This window comes from Hydra vulgaris, chromosome 03, assembly GCF_038396675.1.
Source record: "Hydra vulgaris chromosome 03, alternate assembly HydraT2T_AEP".
Classification (NCBI taxonomy): domain Eukaryota; kingdom Metazoa; phylum Cnidaria; class Hydrozoa; order Anthoathecata; family Hydridae; genus Hydra; species Hydra vulgaris.
In genome coordinates, this window is record NC_088922.1 from 44027841 (window position 1) to 44048740 (window position 20900).

Below are 20900 nucleotides of genomic sequence, written 5' to 3' on the forward strand. Positions count from 1 at the left end.
AAGGGCGGATCCATTGGAGGGGCGATGGGGGAGATTGCCCCCTTACATGATTTGAAAAAACTTTTTCTGTGACTAGTACTTGTTTGTATTTTTTTATAAAAAAAAAAAGCATACAATGCTTACCAAAATATTAAAATACCTTGAAGTAATTTAAATTTATTGAAATACAACTGTTTGACAAAGATTAAAAAGTTTAGTTGTCTAACTAAATACGTATATAAAACCTTGATATGTTGATTATTTTATCAAATTATATTACAAATTCTAATTTACAATTTGCTGACTTTAAAAAATTGTCAATCAATTTTTTAAAATTTACTGGAATTTCTCTGTTCACATTAAGTAAGACCAATCCGATTTGTCTGGATTCTGTTTGTTGTGTTTTTCGCCAGTTTTTAATCGCAGGGCTGAAAAGCTACGTTTGGCACTGATAACACTTACAGGATATAATTTAATAATTTAAAACAACTTGTGAGTGATTGGATATTGCAACTGGTTACACAAATAATGATGTAATTCTTCCTTCATCCTTCATTCATATACATTTATACTGCCATAGTTTAACTTTTGATGAAAATTTTTTTGTGTGTGTTAATTCACATCCCGAGGCCGTTAAGGCCACTACAGTCGAGGAGGCTACTTAATTGTGGTAATAACCCTCTCCCTGCTTCTCCTCTCCCTCCCCCCTCATCCCCTCCTCTGAGTCCGGCCCTATTATCATTTTATATATTTAACAAAATTTCGATTTAACAAAATTATGAATCACAAACATATAGTCATTTGTCTTTAAACTTATTTATTAAACATCATTTTACTTTAGTATATTATTTTAATCTAACTTCAAAAATTAGTTATAACTTATGCATAAACTTATGGGTAATTTAATATAACTTTTATATAAACCTTAAACGTAAATTAACATAACCATTACTATTATTATTACCTTTTTTTATCGTTTAGGAAAATAAACATCTTTTTGTAGATGACATTTAAATTTCTCATGAGAATGTTAAATACTGCACTTAAATTCGTAGCAGTCAATAGCCTAATGCTAAAAAGTTCTAACTATGTAATTTTTTTGTTTAGAAAAAGGTTTTCTAATTGATAGAGCAGATCATAATTTAATGTTTAAATTTTGAGGTTTAAACCTGTATTATTTTTTATAGAAATAAACTTGTTGTAAGTTTTTAAATATTTTCTATTTTTGCAGAAATGGGTGGTGGGCTTTTTGCACGTGGTTGTTCAGGAGGTCAATTTTTTTTAATAATATATTATTTTAATAAATATTGAAGAAATTGATATTATTTGTTTGCAAATTAAAAATTTATGTCTTTTTTTAACATTTTTAAAGGTGAGAAAAAGCGCTGCAGCATTGGAGTTGAACTTATCAGCAATCCTGCTTGCATAGTTATGGATGTATGCTTTTACTACTACTACTACTACTACTACTACTACTACTACTACTACTACTACTACTACTACTACTACTACTAATAATAATAATAATAATAATAATAATAATAATAATAATAATAATAATAATAATACTAATAATACTAATTCTCTATTTTAGGAGCCAACTACAGGATTAGATTCTTCATCAGCTTTAAGTCTTATAAATACACTTAAAGTTCTTGCAAAGCAGCAAAATAGGGCAATATGCATGACTATTCACCAGCCTTCTAGTCAAGTGTTTCATATGTTTGATAAGCTGTTGCTATTGTGTAATGGAAAGGTTTGTAGTTTCTATATAACAAAATATGATTCTAAATTTATTATTATGATGATGGTAATATTGCAATAAATTTGATATAGGTTGCATTTTATGGAAAAACTTCAGAGGTTTTATTGTTTTTTGAGTCAATAGGAATGCCGTCCCATTTGAACTGGAATCCTGCAGATTTTTTAAGTAAGCTAGAATATCTTTTTTATTATCATTATTATTGTTTAATTATCAGGAAAGCAAAGTTTTAAGCAAATTTTTATTAAAGTTTTTAATTCTTAATTTTAGTTTTTCAAAATAGCTGTAATAAACTCTGTTTCCAATATTGCTGCTTCAAGTTTGCAACAGGTCATCGACCAACCACTAAATAAGTTAAAAGATATTAATAATAAAACTATAAAAAAAGTAAAACACTTTAACTGATAAAAACCTTAATTTAAAAAGTTCTCCACTCGCGAAATAGTATTCTCAAATCATTATTTGAAAGATCAAATGATTAGTTGTTAGTTGTTTTATTTTTTTTAGTATACTGGGGGTACTGTATGTTGCCGATAAGTTTTTTAAAGTAACAAAACCTTATATTTACCCTCTCTGCCTCTTTTTTAACAGTATAATAAGTGAAATGGATATTATGCCCATTACACAGCAGTAAAGTAGGCTTTTTTAAATCCTTAACATATAGAATAAAACTGTCAACCCAACTTTCAAAAAGTTCTCCATCCAACCTGATTTTGTTACACCTTACATTGCATTTTCTGGTTCAGAGATAGATCAGTAACTAAAGCTATTATCAAAAGTTGAGGTCTTCTTTTTTCAATATCTACACTCCATTTTTTTTCAAAAGATATGCACCAGTCTTTTCCTGGTATACCATCTTTGAAAAGAGTGTTTTTACCGGTTAATGTTTATAGAATTTTATCATCAGTTTAATACCTTCTCTATCTTGTGGGAAAGTCCTATCAGCTAAGAAAATCGGGGCTCTTATTAAAAATTTTTTCTTTGTATTACTTAAAAAAACCCACAACCACTTTCCATTCATTTGTCAATCCTTTGGATTTGATTGTGGGTTTTTCTGTATAACTTCCAATATGGAATTCCAGAAGACTTTGATGCATTGTGTATTGAACCATGTGTTTAATATATGGGTGACATCATGGTCTTAATAATAAATTTAAATCATGATCCTTACTTAAGTAATATTACTGAAGTCAGTAAACAAAAGATTTTAAACACAAAAATTTTATATTTTTCAATAAATATTTGTTTTAAATTCATTTAAAACAAATAGAAACCTTGTTAATGCAAAAAAAAAAAAAAAAAGCTAATAGTATGTGTAAACTGTTGATATATTCCGGAATTTAGCATTGTGAAAAGATAACTTGATTCCATGCATTTCATGCAAGCTAATTTAATATATCCACAGGGGCGGATCCAGCATTTTTTGGTGTTTAAGATAGCTAACTTCCTAACACAGAGCATACATAAAACATTTATACGTTTATACTTATGTCAAATAAGGATGCTTTGTGAAAAATTGTGATGGTTGAAACCTGGGAACAAAAAAACCCTAAAATTTTGTCCACAACTACCCCGAACGTGAGAGCAACAATTTGAAAAAATATTATTTTTTACTATTCTTAACTAAAGTTATATTCATCAATGAATTTTAAATTTCATTCAACAATCTTTTAACACTCAAGTGTTGTGATCATATAAACTTTGTAACCCCCTCCAATTGAGGGGGACTTAAATTTTATATAGTCACAATTTTTGAACGCTGAGAGATTATACTATGAAATTTAAAATTTATGAATGAATAAAACTTTAGTTGAGAATAGTAAAAAAAATATTTTTCCACTATTGCACTCCCGTTTGGGGTAGTTATGACCAAAATTTTAAGGCAGTTTTGTTCCCAAGCTTCAATCATCGCAGTTTTTTGCAAAGCATCCTTGTTTGATTTAAGTACAAACATATAATGTTTGAAGTTTGCCTCATTTCTGGAAGTTGCTTATATCAAATAATAAAAGAGCTGGATCCGCCCATGATCCCTATTACCCCACATATCCATTTTAACCCACCCTACCCTTTGTAATTTTAAGGTTATAAAAATGCTGCAATTTTAATTACATAATTTTCTTACTGTCAATTAAGATGTTAGGTAAAAGTTAAAAACCACTCATTACCTTTAAAGCAATTATTTATTGACAATAAAAAGATTAGATACAATGTTAGATGATTGTGAAAATATTGTAACTTAAATAGTGACATTTACTTGATAAATTTATCTGACGTTAACTGATGTTATAGTTTGTAATTTTTTAAGCAACTATTATTTTATTACTTTTTAAGCGATTATTTATTAACATTGATATTTGTTGTGATATAAACTCCCATCGAATCAATAGAAAAGCTAAAATAAGGTTTTAAAATTTGTAAAAGTGTTTTACACTAGTCTTATGACAAAACGAAATTTAACAGAAACCGTACTAGTGTAATTAATTTGATTACAAAATGATTTATTATCAAAGCACAATGATTTTGAATTTTGTACAGCTACTCTAAAGCATCTCTCTTACTCATGTTTTGTCTTTGTCTTTATGATGTTGGGTTTGAGAGAAATATAAACTTTTAACTAATATAACTAATCAAGTACTTCAAAGATAGTTTTGTCATCTTGCTCTATTAATGTTGCTTACTTTGCATTTCCGATTTCAATTAAAGGACCAATAAAATATGGCTAAACGGAAATAATAAGGTAAAAAGTCAAATATTATAAATCTAACTCAAAAATTTACGGACATTATAAACATAAAAAAATTTTGTACCAGAATAATTTAGATGATTTTGTGAGAAATGAGTTCTAGAACTATGATCCTCTGCTAATTATTGACAATTTAGATGGTCTCAAAGAATTTTATATATATACATATATATATATATATATATATATATATATATATATATATATATATATATATATATATATATATATATATATATATATATATATATATATATATATATATATATAATAGTTTTGGATAAAGTGTTCTGTAAGATATTTATGATCAGTAAAGTGAATATTACTGCAGAAGATTATTTGGACCAAGATCAATCAAATCATTTTTAGCTTGAACATAAACCGAAGCATTTTATTAATAAAAAATTTATTTTAAGTTGTAATGGTATTGGTACTGGGACAAATATTTAAAAAAATATTAAACTTTAAAAATTATTATAACTTAATGTAATATTAACAACAAGCTCGAACAAAATCTTTATTGGTCAATCCTTCTTTCAATTTTAAGAATTAAGACTATTGAAGGAAACTTATTAATAAAATAAAAGAATTTTTACCGCAAAGCACAAAACGCAGGATGCGCGAAGGAACAAATTTCCGAGCTATACATGAAGCCCAAGGTTTAATGACTGCTCTAATCATATGTGCAACATCGGTAAAGAAGGTGACGTAAACTTCATCGGTAAAGAAGGTGGTGTAAACTTCCTTGCTCTCAAAAACCTAGTTATTTAATATAAATTTTTATTCATTTATTTGTTGTGTTAAACTTTATTGCTTATTTGTAATTCGTATATTTTTTAGTGGAGCAGCTATCAACAGACAAAGATCTTCAGAATAAAGTTGTTCAATCTTTTGAAAATTATAAAAGGTTCAAATAATAATTTTCATTTTTTTTTTGGTATTATAGTATTATATTTATATTTAGATCAACACCCTCGGATTAGTTTACCTAATCTTTGTATTTGCTTTGATGTTTGCTTTATATCATAGATACAGCTCCAGCATTAAATAGCAGTAATGGAATTTAGGAAACAGTGTAATATTTTAGGAGATTCAAGTTTTTAAGGGTTTTGATTTTAGAAAAGCAAATACTTTAAAGTTAAAACCCTGCTCCCCTCTAAATATGAATATAGCACCATAAGCAGTCCTTCTGGATTTAGTAAAATTGTCACTATACTTATGAAAATTGTCATTATTATTGTCATTATTTTTATAACATGGTAACGGTCAGCAAACTTATAGGTTTTAGTTTTGAAGTTGTCTGTTTTGTATAAAAAACATGATGGTCTATTTCAATACTAACCAAATTAATTTCTAGTAAAAAGCTGATCAGTATTCAATAAAGATATTGCGTAGCAAACTGAAATAAGATCTTGAACACTATCAACTTTAAATTTAAATAATACAAACTTATTTACTAAATTTAAATAATACATACTTATTTACTATCATACAAGGTTTTCTTTTCATTTACAATAAGTATATCTCTTTAATCATCTAGAGCTTGTAAAAGCTGGTGTATTTTGACTCGAATAAAAATCCCAATATTATTGTTACTTCTGACCAATCACCATTGCAATAACAATATTTCTACATCTATGGCAGCATACTGATTGCAGTATTCTTATGTCTATGACAACATACTGACTGAATCTTCTACTTTTTCATTTCAACTTTTTACTTCTGACTTTTTCTGGTATCTTCATGTTGAATATCTTACAAAATTAGCATGTTCTGAGGCTTGTTTTTTTTTTGTGTGTCTTCATTCGCTATCTCTATAAATTTCTTATTTTTCTTTGTATGAAATAATGTTATGTTGAGGCTCAGCAAAAAAAGTTATTTGTAAAGACTTTTTCTGCGCACGCTTTTGCTTTGGAATTCTCTTTCATATACTTTGCCGTTTTACAACTTCTTTTGGTTGCACAGTTTTTAAATTAAAAAAGAAAAAAAGTTTGCGGTGCCAAAACATGTATGTTTGCTCTATGTAAAACGCAATATGATATCTGTCAAGCATATTTTTCAAATCGATTGAGTGTTCATCTTGTTCTAAAATTAAATTCGAACCAAAAGTTTTTAAAAAGTACAATCTTGTATTTTTCTGCTATTTTTTTTTGTTGTTGTTTTTTGTTTCAACAATACAACCCCAGATTTTTGTTTTTCTTCAATTAAACAATATTAGAAGACTATTACTGAAGTTTATTTCTAAAAAGTAGAAAAAAATTATATTATATTTTTTCTTTAACAATACAATATTAGATCTTTCATTTAAATTGGTAGATTTAATGAAAACAAAATTGATAAATAATCCAACTGAAGCAGAAACAAATAATGATATAGATTACACAGGAAAACACATGAAAAAACCATATTTTTTGGAAATAAATAAAACTAGAATGATTAATACTGAAAGTAGAATGAGCAATACTGAAAGTAATTCTAATAAGTTAGTTATTAAGTAGTTCCAATAAAGCCAAGTAGTTCTAATAATCCAAAGCATTTCCAATAAAGCCAAGTAGTTCTAATGATCCCAAGCATTTCCAATAAAGCCAAGTAGTTCTAATGATCCCAAGCGTTTCCAATAAAGCCAAGTAGTTCTAATGATCCCGAGCATTTCCAATAAAGCCAAGTAGTTCTAATAATTCCAAGCGTTTCCAATAAAGCCAAGTAGTTCTTATAATCCCAAGCGTTTCCAATAAAGCTAAGTAGTTCTAACGAGCTCAAGGAGTTGTAATAAGCCAAATACATTATATAAAGAACTATTTTTGACATTTTTTATAATATTATGGCCTTCAAATACTCTTTCAAAGTTATTTATGGTACGATAGACTTTGTACTATATCTCAACTAGTTGTTTGTGAAACATTATTAATAGCGGAATTCGCTTTATGATTCAAATTTTATGATGCTGGTTCTCGTGAACGTTTGTAAAACTTTCTTTATCTTAATAAAACTTTTTAAGTACTCTTTGTATATATTTGTATTTTTTTTTTACAATTTCCAAACAAGCACACAATGAGATTACTTTTTTGTACACTTTTATCAAGCCAATTATGAATCCATGCAGTATATTGCTTATATCAAAAATAACAAAAAGAACTAAAGCAAGCAAAAATATGCAACTGATTTTGGATTTCCTGATAATGCCAACCTAGCTGACCAAGAACGCCATATATATGGGGTGATACACATCAAGGTACCCTGTGATGCAAGTTTTTAAATATTTTAATTTTGTCTGCGGAAAATAATTTAATTTGAATGTTCAAATTAAGTAAGCAAATTGTTATTAGTGAAAAAGAAGTCTAACAAGTGTTTTTTTGTTCTATAATGTTTAAGATATAAATACAAATATACAAGAGAAAAATACAAGTGAACATATCGTAATAATAAATAAATAAATAATAAATAAAGAACGCGGATACTTAAAGAAGACCATTAGGTCTTGTCACAGAGAACCGCTGATGAAGAACTTGAAACTTAAAATATATACAAAGTATCAAAATCGTTATACAAGTACATGGAATCGTTAAGATTAAAAAATGCTTTTACAACTAGAAAATATAAATAAACAAAAAATATACAAGTATTTGATTCAATAAATAAAAAGAAAGCGGACATTTGCAGAAGACCATCAAGTCTTCATCGAGAACCGCTTGTAAATTTAAAAATCTTATAAAAATCAAATGCATACATACATGGTTTTAAGTGCATTCATATACATCTTCAGTTACATCAGTACATAAAAAATAAAATAGTAAATTATACAATGTTTAAAAATACAAAAATATATCATCAATAGACATAACGATTTTCTTAAGCTTTTTTTTGAATGAGAGGTAACTCCATTCCAAAGAAAAATCGAGCTGTTTTAAAACTATTTTATTCCAAAGAGAAGCTCCATAAAATGAAATGCTTGATTTTCCAAAATTAGTTTGAAAAAATGGTTATTTTTTCAAACTAATTTTGGAAAATCACGCATTAAATTACAATTTTTTAAGTTGTATTTATTTTTATCTTTTAAGGTATATAAGTTATGGAAAGAAACTGGATTGGAGTTAGTTTTACATAAAACAACGAATATTAAAAACATTTGGCAGATATATATCAAGAATTTTATTTCAAATAAGAGAGGCTTGGCTTATTTCAAATAAGAGAGGCTTAGTAAATCTATCTTTAAAATTAATAAGACAAGCTACATGCTTTTGTTGACGATAAAGAGGCCTAAGTTTGGATTTGTTAGCACTACACCAATCAATATTTGCATAGTTTAAATGACAATGGATAAAGGAGTAATATATTTGAGTTAAGTTACGTTTTTTTAAAACACTTCTAGCTTTATATAATATACTTACACTTTTCGCAACTTTATTGCACAAGAATTCTATGTGATATTTCCAATTAAAGTTTTCATTGACACAAAATTATACTAAGTTTTTTTAGTATAATTTTGTGATCAATTGTATCAAAAGCTTTTGATAAATCTATGAAAACTCCCAACGTGAATTGAGAATTTTCAAAGGATTCAGAAATATTGCGAATAACTTGGATTATTGCAGTTTTGTTGAGTTATTTTTTTTGAATCCGTATTGATTAACATATAGTATATTATTTAAAGAAAGGTGATTATAAATTTCGTTATATAAAATTCTCTCTAAAACTTTAGAAAAAACAGACAAAAAAAAATTGGGCGATTATTAGAAACATTGGTTGCATCACCAGCTTTAAAAAATGGAGTCACTTTAGCTATTTTTAGAAAATAGGAAAAACGCCCTGCTTTATTGAACAATGTAAAACTTTAAATAGAACATCTTTTAGGGGTTCATAAGATTCGATACCAACATTACCATTTATATTATCATGGTCAGCTGATTTATTACACTTAAGCATCTTAAAAGATTGCTCAAAATCTTCGTAAGATAATTTATAAGATTTAAGACCGAAGTAATCGAAAAATCATACTCATCTATTTTATTAGTCACAAGAGGAATTTTATTAGCTAGATTAGGATTAGGATTAGAATTAGATTAGAAACAAACAAATTATTTATTTTACTACTTATTACAGTTGGATCACATTATTTTTATAATGAATCTTACTTTCGTTTGTTTTGGTTTTTTAAGTATTTGATATATAACTTTTGTGATGCATGGTGACATTAAAGTCTTGGTTTTTTTTATTTAATGTACATTTCGGAAAGTTTATGTCAAATACTTCATAAAAAGTTTTAAAAAAAGCGTCATAAATTTGATTAGCGTTTGTAGATACTTTAATTTGAATCCAATGAAGGAGAAATAACTATTCTTTAAAAGATTTTAAATTTGCTGCGGTAAAAAAGCGTTATGAAAAACTTATTTTCTGTTGGGATATTTTTCTGCGGTAATGTTAATCGAGATAAAAATAGGGAAGTGATCTGAGATCTTGCTTAAAATTATACCTTTTTTTAGAGATTTATTAAAAATATCATTTGTTATAAGTTGAAGTTACTCTTGTTGGCTTGTTAATTAAAGGTATTGCCCCCATGTTCAAATACATCATAAAATTAATTAATTTCACAAATGGTGTGGTATTGAAAACTATCCAAATTAATGTCACCTATTAAATAGTATAATTTTTTTTCTTGACTGCTTTTTCTTAAAATATCATTAATAAATTTATTAAAATTTCCAATTTGACCCGAATTTGTCCCGAAGATAGGCGATAGAAACAACTTAAAATTAAATTTTTGTTTTTAGTGGTAAAGATTTCAATTATTAAAACCTCTTTGTCTTCATCAAAATTACTCATGTCATGCCTCATAATATACCTCAAACATTCTTTAATATAAATTATCAAACCACCGCCTCGCTTTCTATTTTTATGCTCTAAAGAAATTTTATTAAAACCTGGTAAACAGTTATTTCCGTTAGAAATTACTTCAACAGAGCTACACCAAGTTTCTGACATGCAAATTAAGCTAAAAAAACTAAGAGATTCTTTCATATTTATACAAAAATTTTTAAAACTTTTTGATATGCTTCTTATATTAATATGCAAAATTTTTAAATTTTTGGAATTAAGAAATTTTTTTATTTCATTGGAATAATAATAGAAGCAGTTGCTTAATAAAGTAAAATAAATAAATAATAAAGCTTAATAAATAATAAAGTACCTGCTCTGATAAAATAATTTAAATACGGAATCGATTCATGGTTTTGTAAAAAGTCATCAGTTTGAAAGAAATCAAAAGAATTTGATTCAAAATTGTTTAATTTGTTCGAATCCATTTTTATTTTTTAGAATCCATTTTTATTTTTGTGTTATAAATGTTCTTATTGGTTTGACTCGAATATTGGGTAAGCAAAGAATAGCATTTTGTGGAGATGATCAGGATGAAAATGGAAATTTTAGACAGTTGGTATATTTTATGCCGAGACATAACTTGGTAATTAAGCAATCGTTAAGCAACACAAAACTTAAAAAATATCATGTGACATATGAGTGCTAAATCCTAAAGCAACTTCATTCATTTTCTTGGAACAAGATGTTCAAAGCAATATTGTTTCCAAAGTTAATCAAGCATTGATGCTTTCAATTATGGAGGATACAACTCCTGATGTGTCACACAGTGATAAGCAATTGGTGTTAGGTAAGTGAATAATAACTGTAATTTTAAAGAAAGAATTGTGCAGATATGTGTGGTAACTGATAAAACAGGTAATGGAATTGCAAGTTTAATAATATTGACAAACAATAACCTTCAACTTAATATCAATAGTGTTGAATTTCAAGGATACGATTACGCCAGCTCTATGTCTAGCAACTTTAAAGGAGTTTTTCAAAATTTTCAGAAAAGCTAAAACGAGTAATACCTTAAGTTCCATGTCAAGCTCATCGAACTAATACTTTTGTTGAACACGCGGTTAAAAGAAATAAAATGGCTTCAAATGTCTTTGAAGTCCTTGAAATGTGCTATGTATTTATTTCTTCAAGTGCTAAACGATTCAGCTTACTTAATTCTAAACTTGAACCCATTGAAAATTCATTGAAACTTTGCAATCTATCAAAAACTAGATGGTCAGTGCATTCAGAATCTATTCAAGCATTCTGGATAAGTATGGAATCTATTGTTGAATGTTTTTATGAAATAAGTCAGCCTGAATTATTTGATAAGAAAACAAAGGGTCAAGCTGTAGCAATACTTAAAAAGATTTTGAATCCAGACTTTATCATTATGCTTATGTTTATTAAAGGAGTCATTGAAAAAACAAAGATTCTTACTGATGAGTTGCAAAAAGGTGAGTTGAACATTTTAAATGCTAAAATGATTGTATTGCCTACAATACAATCTCTTGAATGCCAAATAATGGAGTAAATACAGAAGCTCAATTATTTCATGTAGAATTAGAAGTTTTTATGAACACATTTACTAATTCTGATGCTCCAACAAACAATGAAAACTTAAAGCTTTCTTGGCAAAGACAATGAAATATTCTCTGGAGTTTTCAAAGCTTTCAAGCTAATGGCTTTGGCACCAGTGCCTGTTGCAAGCGATGAAAGAACATTTAGCAAACTAAAAATTGTTAGAAATATTTTGCGTTCTACTATGTCAGATGCTAGATTAGGTACATTATTTTCTTGGCGTCAGAAAAAGATTTAGTGGACAATAGGAATCTTGACATGTTAGCAAAAAAGTGGTCTATAACAACACAAAGACGTATTTTGTTGTTGTTTGTATATGCTTTTGAAAATTTGTAAATTTCATTTGCATTGAAAAACTTATTTAATTTTTCAGAAAATATATATTTTACTTCTTTTAACATGTTATAGGTAATAAATTAAAAATGTAACTATGATTTTTAAAATTTTTCCAAAAAAAATTATTTTTTCAAAACAAGAAAAATTTTTGTAGGTTAATTTGACAATTACCCCCCTACCCCCGTCTTTGTTTGCTTAATACGGCCCTATGGACATCCCCAATAATATTATTATATTAATATAATTTATAACAACAATGAAGTATAATAATTGTATGTATATATATATATATATATATATATATATATATATATATTATATATATATATATATATATATATGTTACTGATACCCGCAGTACTAGGAATAAGCTAAATGCTAATGTTTATAATATAATTTAATATTGCAACTCAGAGTTTCATGTGTTACCACAATCATCAGGCAAGTAGTAAAAGTTTAATTTTGCTACGATTTGTTTAGTGGGCGTTACCGTTTAAATTTGTTGTTTGGATCGTTACGGGAAGGACGAAAATGATTAGTAGTTAGGTTAATAATATTATTAATTTGTTTTTAGTTGTTTAATGTTGTTTAAAATATTTTTTTATGTGATAATATGCATTATTTATATATTGAAAAAAATATAAAATTAAAAATCGATATAAAAATATATATAATACTAAGAAATATATTAAAATAGCTGTGTATGTGAGTAATTTATTAGTTAGCCTAGAGATATATGAATTAGATTAATATTTAAGTTAAGATTAATAAATAAGAGGAAGATTAGTAGAATAATATAGTTAGTTATAGTTGTTAGTTAGGTTTGTAGCTTTGTAATTTTTTAATAAGAATTTATTTTCGTGGCGGCACTTTGATATAATTTCGATTCTTTTATTTAGTAGTTCCTCAGGTTTTGAATACGATATAATAGCAAATTTCTCATACAGGCAAAGCGGGCACCTTTTGGAAATATTTGAGTAGGAGGGTACAGACTTTTACAAGTACACCCCCTTCATTTTGAGGGGGAGAGGGAAAGGGTTCGGAAAATTTGCATGGTCTTCATGATAAATATGCCGTCTTGTTCATTATCAAACCATTGTTAAGTCGTTATCAAAATGTTTGTAAATCACACTTTTCCACAGATCACAATTTCATCACAATTCAAAAATTCAAATGTCATAACAGCATAAATAATTTGAACAAATTGTTTACAAATGAATGTATTGCCGCAAATCAAAGTGAGATCAATGAGACGCTTCTCAAAGATAAATTCAAGGGTTAAATTTAAAATTTAACCCTTGAATTTATCTTTGTCGCCACCACTCTTTTCTTTTTAACATTGATGGCGCTTTTATGGCAATTTGTAACCAATTAGGAATGGTAAAAATTGTTAAGAAACCATCATCTTCATTATTGGTAAATGCGGTATCATCTCCATTTGAAAGGTACAAATTTAGTACTATTTCCCCAGGTATTTGTCTTTATAGAATTGCGTTCTGCTGGTAGAACACATAAAGACATACCTTGCCAAAGTATTAGAAATTGTAGATAATATGGCACATATTAAATTTCTAAAAGAACAAAACGAACTCATTTTTATATAACCATCTAAACAAGACTTCTCCTGGCATTACTTGTGTGAGTTAAAACCGTTAGTACTGCAACCGCACTTTCATAACCCCGGACTCTTTATTATCGAGCCGAAGTGTTGCAACTAAACTTATTGTTAAAAATTTGATATTATATCTTTCTTATCTTTAATATAATATATTAACTATATAATGCATTATTTATCTTTAATATAATACATAAAATATCGTTTTTAATAAAACGTGTATTTAATATAATTAGTATTGATATATATGTTATTTATGATAGTCATAATCTTGATTTCTAAAAATACAATCCAAAAGGCTAATGTTTGCAAGTTCCGTTCGTAACTTTTTTTTTTTGTGTGATGAAATGATTTTTGTGTGACGCAAAGATTCATTGCGTGAATTTTTTTGCCCTATTTTAAAAATAAATGCCCTATTATAAAAAGAAATTCTTTAAAATTGTTTACTTCTGATTTCTTAAATATATTTTTAAAAGAGGAATTTTATCATTATATTGTTAGCTCACTTATTTTTATAGTTTTTTTTTTAAGAAAAACTTATTTTTATGCCTGTTCCCATATGTATTTTTACAGTATGGTGTCTTTCAAAGGATTGCTTATGAAATACAAAACGTTTTTCCATTCACTCTCTGTTTAGCTAATATATTGTTTATCAAGTACATTCTCGGAAAAATCTAATAGAGCATCTTCACAAATACGTTTAGAAGAATGGAATACATTTTTTGTTATTAAACTTTTTTTAGAATTTGGGGTGGATGAATTTAGTTAATATTATTATGCTATAATTCAACATTCGCTTTTTTGAATAGCTTTTATAAATTTTCATTGAGAGATGTTAAATCTGGCTTCAAGAAAATTGACGATTTTGAAATTTATGCTTATTTCAATTGGAAAGTCTATATTTTCAAAAAGTTTTTATAATTATAGTACATATTACTAACCATCATTGCAATAAAGACCTTATTCATTAATATTGAATATTTTACTTAATAAATTATAAAAAGTATAGTCCAACAAATTCTCAAATTTCTGCTCCATCATGACTGCCTATTGTTACATCAAAGCAGTCATGTATATTTTTTTCTTCAGTGTTTCCTTATTATAATAAAGTAAATGTTTTATCTAAAATATCTGCTGGTACTGAGAGGTAAAAATCATCAATGTAAAGTTAAATAAATGTACAGTCTCTTTTATTTTGAATTATGGAGAACCAATTTGTAACATCAGTAATTTGTAGTTTTCCATTGTTGTAAATATAATTTTTAAATTAAATTAATGATTGTTAATGGTAATAACCAATAGATTTTGTAGTGCATTATATAGATGAGAAGAAGTTAGGGCTATTTTTCCCGACATTTCCAAAGCCTTTGATAAAGTTTGGCATGCTGGTCTTCTCCATAAACTCTCTTCTTATGATGTATTAGGTATCATCTTTAAGATGATTAAATCCTTCTTTACTAATTGTAGTATAAAAGTTTTCTTTGATAGACAGCACTTTTCATTTCCTGTAACTTCAGGGGTTCCTCATGGTTCCACTCTCTGTTTTTTTTTTCATCATCTTCACTTCCAACAACGCCGCAAGCAACCACTATTAGAGTTGGAAGTTACTGGAAGAGAAAAGATAAAATTTATAGAGCAAGAAAACAATTAATAGGCAGCTTAAAAGATTGGAAATTGTATGAATCAGGAAAATATGGCTAAGGGAGCGAATTCCTAAGAACTGATGTTCAAGGAAAAACTAGACAAATAAGAATTGTTGGAGCACTTAGGAACAGTCACAGTAAAAAGATGTGACTTAATTGAATGACGAGTAACACCAGAATGAGTTTTAGTAGATGGTACAAGAGATGCTAGCTCTTAAGTGCAGTGTCTATTATTGTATTCTTAGAAAAGAGAAAAAAGAAGCAACATTACAACAATGTGATAATGGTTGGAGGTTGGTTGCAAGAGCAGGTCTAATTATGTTTACAATGCGTTTTTGCACCTTGTCCAAAAGGAAAAGGGCATCATTTGAAGATCCGGCCTAGATATAGCTACATTGTATTCCATGCAAGTACAAATTTGAGATTTATAAAGATAAAAAATAGAATCCTGAGTGAGAAAGTTGCAATGATGCAGCTTTAGCATATGTTAGTTTTGCAATTGATTTATATATGGTTTATATATATATATGGTTTTCTAGAATGATCAAAAGCATGAGTTAATCATAAAAGGTGATGGATAGATGACTCATTAAGTACATTACTGTTTATAAATATAGGAAGATCTAGGTTATTGCAATAGTAATTAGCTGAAAAAAAGTTTATCTGAGCTTTGAGGAGCCCCTGAAATTATAGGAAATGAAAAAGGGTGCTGTTTATCAAGGAAAACTTTTATGCTATGATTGGTAAGGAAGGATTCAATCTTAAAGATGGTACCTTATACATCATAAGAAGAAAGCTTATTGAAAAGACCAGCATGCCAAACTTTATCAAAGGCTTTAAAATGTCAAGAGCAATAACCTAAACCTCTCCACATCTACCTAATGCACAATTAAACTTATCAGTTATTACCGTTAACAAATCAGCAATAAGACAAGAAGATCGAAATCCATATTGATGATCAGAACGTAATGTAATAGATTCAAGATAAAAGATAAAGTGTTTGTTAATTAAAGAGTTAAAAACCTTGCTTATGATAGGAAGAAGACTAATGGGGTGGTAGTTAGATGAGTCAAATTACTTTCCAGAATTTTTTTAAATAGAGATAGCAGATGCTGCTTTCCAGCAGGCTGGAAAACAAGATTCTGATAAGCCCTTGTTAAATAGTTTTGAAAGTATAGGCGACAGCTCCAGAGAACACTTTTGCAAGACTATAACAGGTATGTTGTCCAGACCACAAGCTGTAGAAAAGTCTAAACAGAAAATTACTTTATATATAGAATTTGGAGTGATACGAACATCAAGCAATAGATCAACCTGTTTGTCGGCTATATCAGGTAGAATGCAACTAATGGAATCAAGAGATGATTTTGATGAAAAGTTTTTAGCAAACAGATTAGCTTTGTCTTTACGTGAGGTGACAAAATCTGAACTATGCAAGAAAGGTGGATTAACAAATTTGCTCTTACTATAGATACTGTTAAAAATTCTGTTTTCTGGAGAATTGTTTTGCTGATGGATATGAAGGTAATGGTTACGATTAGAAATTGCAGCAGCACAATGCAAGGAAAAACATTGATAAGAGTGAGGCTTGACTTAGAGTTGTTGAGAGGAAATAAAAGATTCCATGCCAGTCTGAATCCAAGAAGTTATGTAAGGAGCACATTTGTCAGCAGGAAGATTTCTACCGAAGGGCCATCACAAAGAAAATCATGGAGAATCCCAGTCAGCTTAAAGGTAGTTGTAATATGTAAGATAATAGGGGGATTCTGATGATGAAGAAAAATGATCTGAAGTACCTGAATTTGGTGAATTTGGAGAAACTGAGCACTGACTAGGATCAGAAACAGAACATAAGTCGAGTAGAGAAGGTAAATGATTCGGGTTGTCTGGAAAGCGAGTTGGAAAGTTGGCTATTTGTGTTAGAGATTTTGATTAGAGTTGTAGGTTGAGGCCCACAACTTTTGCCTAGTGTCAGTGACTACAGAGTCACTGACACTAGAGCCAAGCTATTCAGTGTGATGAGTATTAAAGTCATCAACAACAACGATATTGGCTGAAGAATAAAGAGAAAGAACTTGGTCAATTCGATCAGTGATACTGTGAAGACCACGAATATTAGTGAATGATAGATTAATAGCGTTTAGTGATGGTTTTTTGTGTTTTATAATTTTTTTTATTTCAGTCATTTTTAAATTTGTTAATTAACTTGACTTAAAGCACAGATAATACTCAGTACACTGCTTAATAGTCCAAGCAATTGCCTCATTACTATTAATAAACCCTAATCTGTAACAAAGGGCTCCAAATGTGGCTTTGACTATGCACACTAAAACTACAGGGACACCATACATGCACATTATGGCACTGTTAGCACTCTGATATTTTACTGTTAATAGAATCAGCCTCTCTGAGAGCTACCACAGAGTTCAGAAAACCTAACTACCAGTCAGTCTCAGAACCATAAAACTGACTTTAAGAGATGCGCCCTCATTAGGAGATTATATTATCATTAACAGAAAGAGTTGCCTTGTCATAAAAATAGAGTCATAAGCAAAACCCATGCATTGAGTCAAGAAGATCCAACATTCAATATCCTAATCTGGAAACAATGTACTATTGATACATCTATGCCAGACTAATAGATAAGTAAGGTGTGCAAGGCTGATTATCAGATAGAATCTGTTTACCCCTTGAGTCTTTGCCTAGGAGGCCTTCTACAAGACAGTTACCAGATGCATTTAATTTCTGCCCGTGATGAGTATTTTTATCAAGGCACCATCTCTAGCTTTTGCTCAATCAAGGACACCAAGGCAGGGAGTGTTTTAAGTCAGAGTTAACTCCTAGTCTTTGCCTAAAAAAGTGAATCCTACAAGGCAGCAGGATATGAAGCAGGTTGTATTGGCTTATATGTTACCAGCAGCAGGATAACTTGACCTGATGTTAATTTGATCAATGTAGTTCAAATTAGGCCTATTTATTTGACTGCTTTGAGGGGACAATTGAGCTTGAAAAGGATCTTACTTCTGCAGTATGGGGCTCTCAGTAGCTGGTGAACTTTAACTCTGATAAAACTCAGTTTTTTTCTGCTTATTATTATTGCAATAATCTAGATTTTTCTATATTAATGAATGGTAATGTACTCAATGAGTCATCTGCCCTGCGTCTTCTAGGATTAACTCTTACTTCTGATCTTTCTTGGAAATCATGTATCAAATTCATAGCAAAATTAGCATCTACTAAGGTTGTATCTAGCCACATTCTTACTCCAGATTCTATTCTTTATCTCTATAAATCTCAAATCCATCCCTTGATGCCCTTTCTCTTTTAGATAAGGTTCAAAAATCCATTGTAAACATTGTTGGACCTGCTCTTACAGCCAACCCTCAATCATTATCACATCTTTGTAATGTTTCTTCTCTTTCTCTTTTTTACAAATACTATAATGGGTGCTGCTCTAAAGAATTAGTATCTCTTGTGCCATCTACTAAAATTCTTTCTCTGGTTACTCATCATTTAGTTAAGTCTCATCATTATTGTGACTGTTGTGACCTAAGTGCTCCAAAATTTTTTATTCATTTAGTTTTTTTTCTCGAACATCAGTTCTTTAGAATTCACTCCCTTCATGTTTTTTTTCCTACCTCATATAAGGTGGGATTTTTTAAGTTATCTGTTAATCAATATCTTTATAAACTTCATTGTTTCTCTTCCAGTAACTTCCAACTCTAATAACCACTATTAGAGTTGAGAGCTAAATGCTTGCAGCCTTGATGGAAGTGAAGATGTTTTAAAAATAAATAAAAAAGTCAGTTCTTTTAGCAAAACTTTGGGCTTCTAGTTAAATGCATTTTTTCAAATTTTTAAGGGTTTTTCATAAGAATTAGTAGTAGTATTGCATAGGATTTTGTAATAACTTGTTGATATATCTCATAAATTGTTTTGAGTTAGTAAATGTTATTTGTTTTATTAGCTTTAACCAAAATATTATGGTTTGATAACATTTTTTTAACATCTAATTTTAATTCTTTTTGAAATTTCGTTGCTTATTTGCTGAAACTTTATTGATTTAGTTAAGTGAAATTAGTCGTTTTCTTAATTTTCATAATTAGGTATAAAATGTGGTGTATTTTTTGTTTTAAACTCATTATTGTCATTTTCTTGGTTATTTCTAATTATATATTAATTAGGTACTAATTAGATTATCTGTGTTTGTTTTTGGTTTTAAGAAAAAAGTGTTTTCTAACAAATTCTTTTTATAAAATTTTTTTTTTAAACTTTATTCATTTTTTATATGATCTTTCTAAAAGCAGTGTAAATGTTTAAAGAAAAATAAAATGCCCTTTTTAATGATTTATATTATTTATAATGGTTTATATTGTTTATCGTATTGATATTCAAATATTCGAAATTTTTTATTTTGTTGTTTCTAGAGAAAATTTGAAAAAAGATGAGAAAAGTTACAGCAAACCAGAGGTGGAAGATCATCCTGATTCATACATTAATTTTGTTGCAGAAATCAATGAGGATACTGATCACAATAAAAAAACTATAGATGGAAATAAAGACTTAAAGGTTATTATGTTTAAAATATAATATACCCCCTCCCCTGTTGGGGTGTGTGGAGCCTAGTTACAGCTCTGTATATATATATATATATATATATATATATATATATATATATATATATATATATATATATATATATATATATATGTATATATATATACACTGCCTGACAAAGTTTCTGGTCACTTAGTAAAAATGAAAAAATACATAAAAAATAAATAAGCTAATTACAATTAACAGGATTCGATTGCAAACAATAACAAACTAATCAGTATTTTTAAAGTTATAATAAAAACTTTTTTTTTTGTCTAAAAATCTACTTTTTGCTTTCCTGAGTGTACATACAATTTTGGCATACGCTTTATTATATTAACCAAATAAATTGGAGAAATATCATGCACACTCATTGTAAATCTGACCACAAGTGATCCATAATTTTGAGTTTTTTGCAAGTTATTTTTTTTTGTTGCAAATATTATAGTATTTAGATGTGTGTATTTGGTTATTATCTTGTTGCATGGGGAACCTGTGATCAATTAAGCACTTTCCAAACACCACAGTATTTCTTAAATTGTTAAGGTGCTCTAAACAAACCTAATGGTCTTATCACAGAGATACTATGTCTTGTTTGTCAAAGTTCCTGTTTTGGATTTGAAAGGTTTATAGAGGATTGTAACATCAATTTAGTGAAAAAAAAGTAGTTTCTTTGACTGTAGTTGCCTCTTTAGCTACGGGGAGTTGAATAAAAAAGTGATATAATGTGTCAGGTAGAATATTCAAGCTTGTTTAATCATTTAATAGCAATATAAAAATTAACCTTGATGT

At 28.3% G+C, this 20900-nt stretch overlaps 1 protein-coding gene across 5 annotated transcripts in view; it reads left to right on the plus strand.

The window, feature by feature from the left end:
- The window catches only part of LOC100206794 (uncharacterized), a 71448-nt gene that overhangs the window by 16710 nt on the left and 33838 nt on the right, over positions 1 to 20900 (plus strand). For all 5 annotated transcript variants that reach the window (XM_065793338.1, XM_065793342.1, XM_065793339.1 and 2 more), the window contains 6 exons: positions 1211 to 1249; positions 1352 to 1416; positions 1574 to 1735; positions 1816 to 1909; positions 5325 to 5391; positions 19940 to 20081. In XM_065793338.1, coding sequence (XP_065649410.1) covers positions 1211 to 1249; positions 1352 to 1416; positions 1574 to 1735; positions 1816 to 1909; positions 5325 to 5391; positions 19940 to 20081 — 569 coding nt within the window. The remainder of the gene's footprint in view (positions 1 to 1210; positions 1250 to 1351; positions 1417 to 1573; positions 1736 to 1815; positions 1910 to 5324; positions 5392 to 19939; positions 20082 to 20900) is intronic.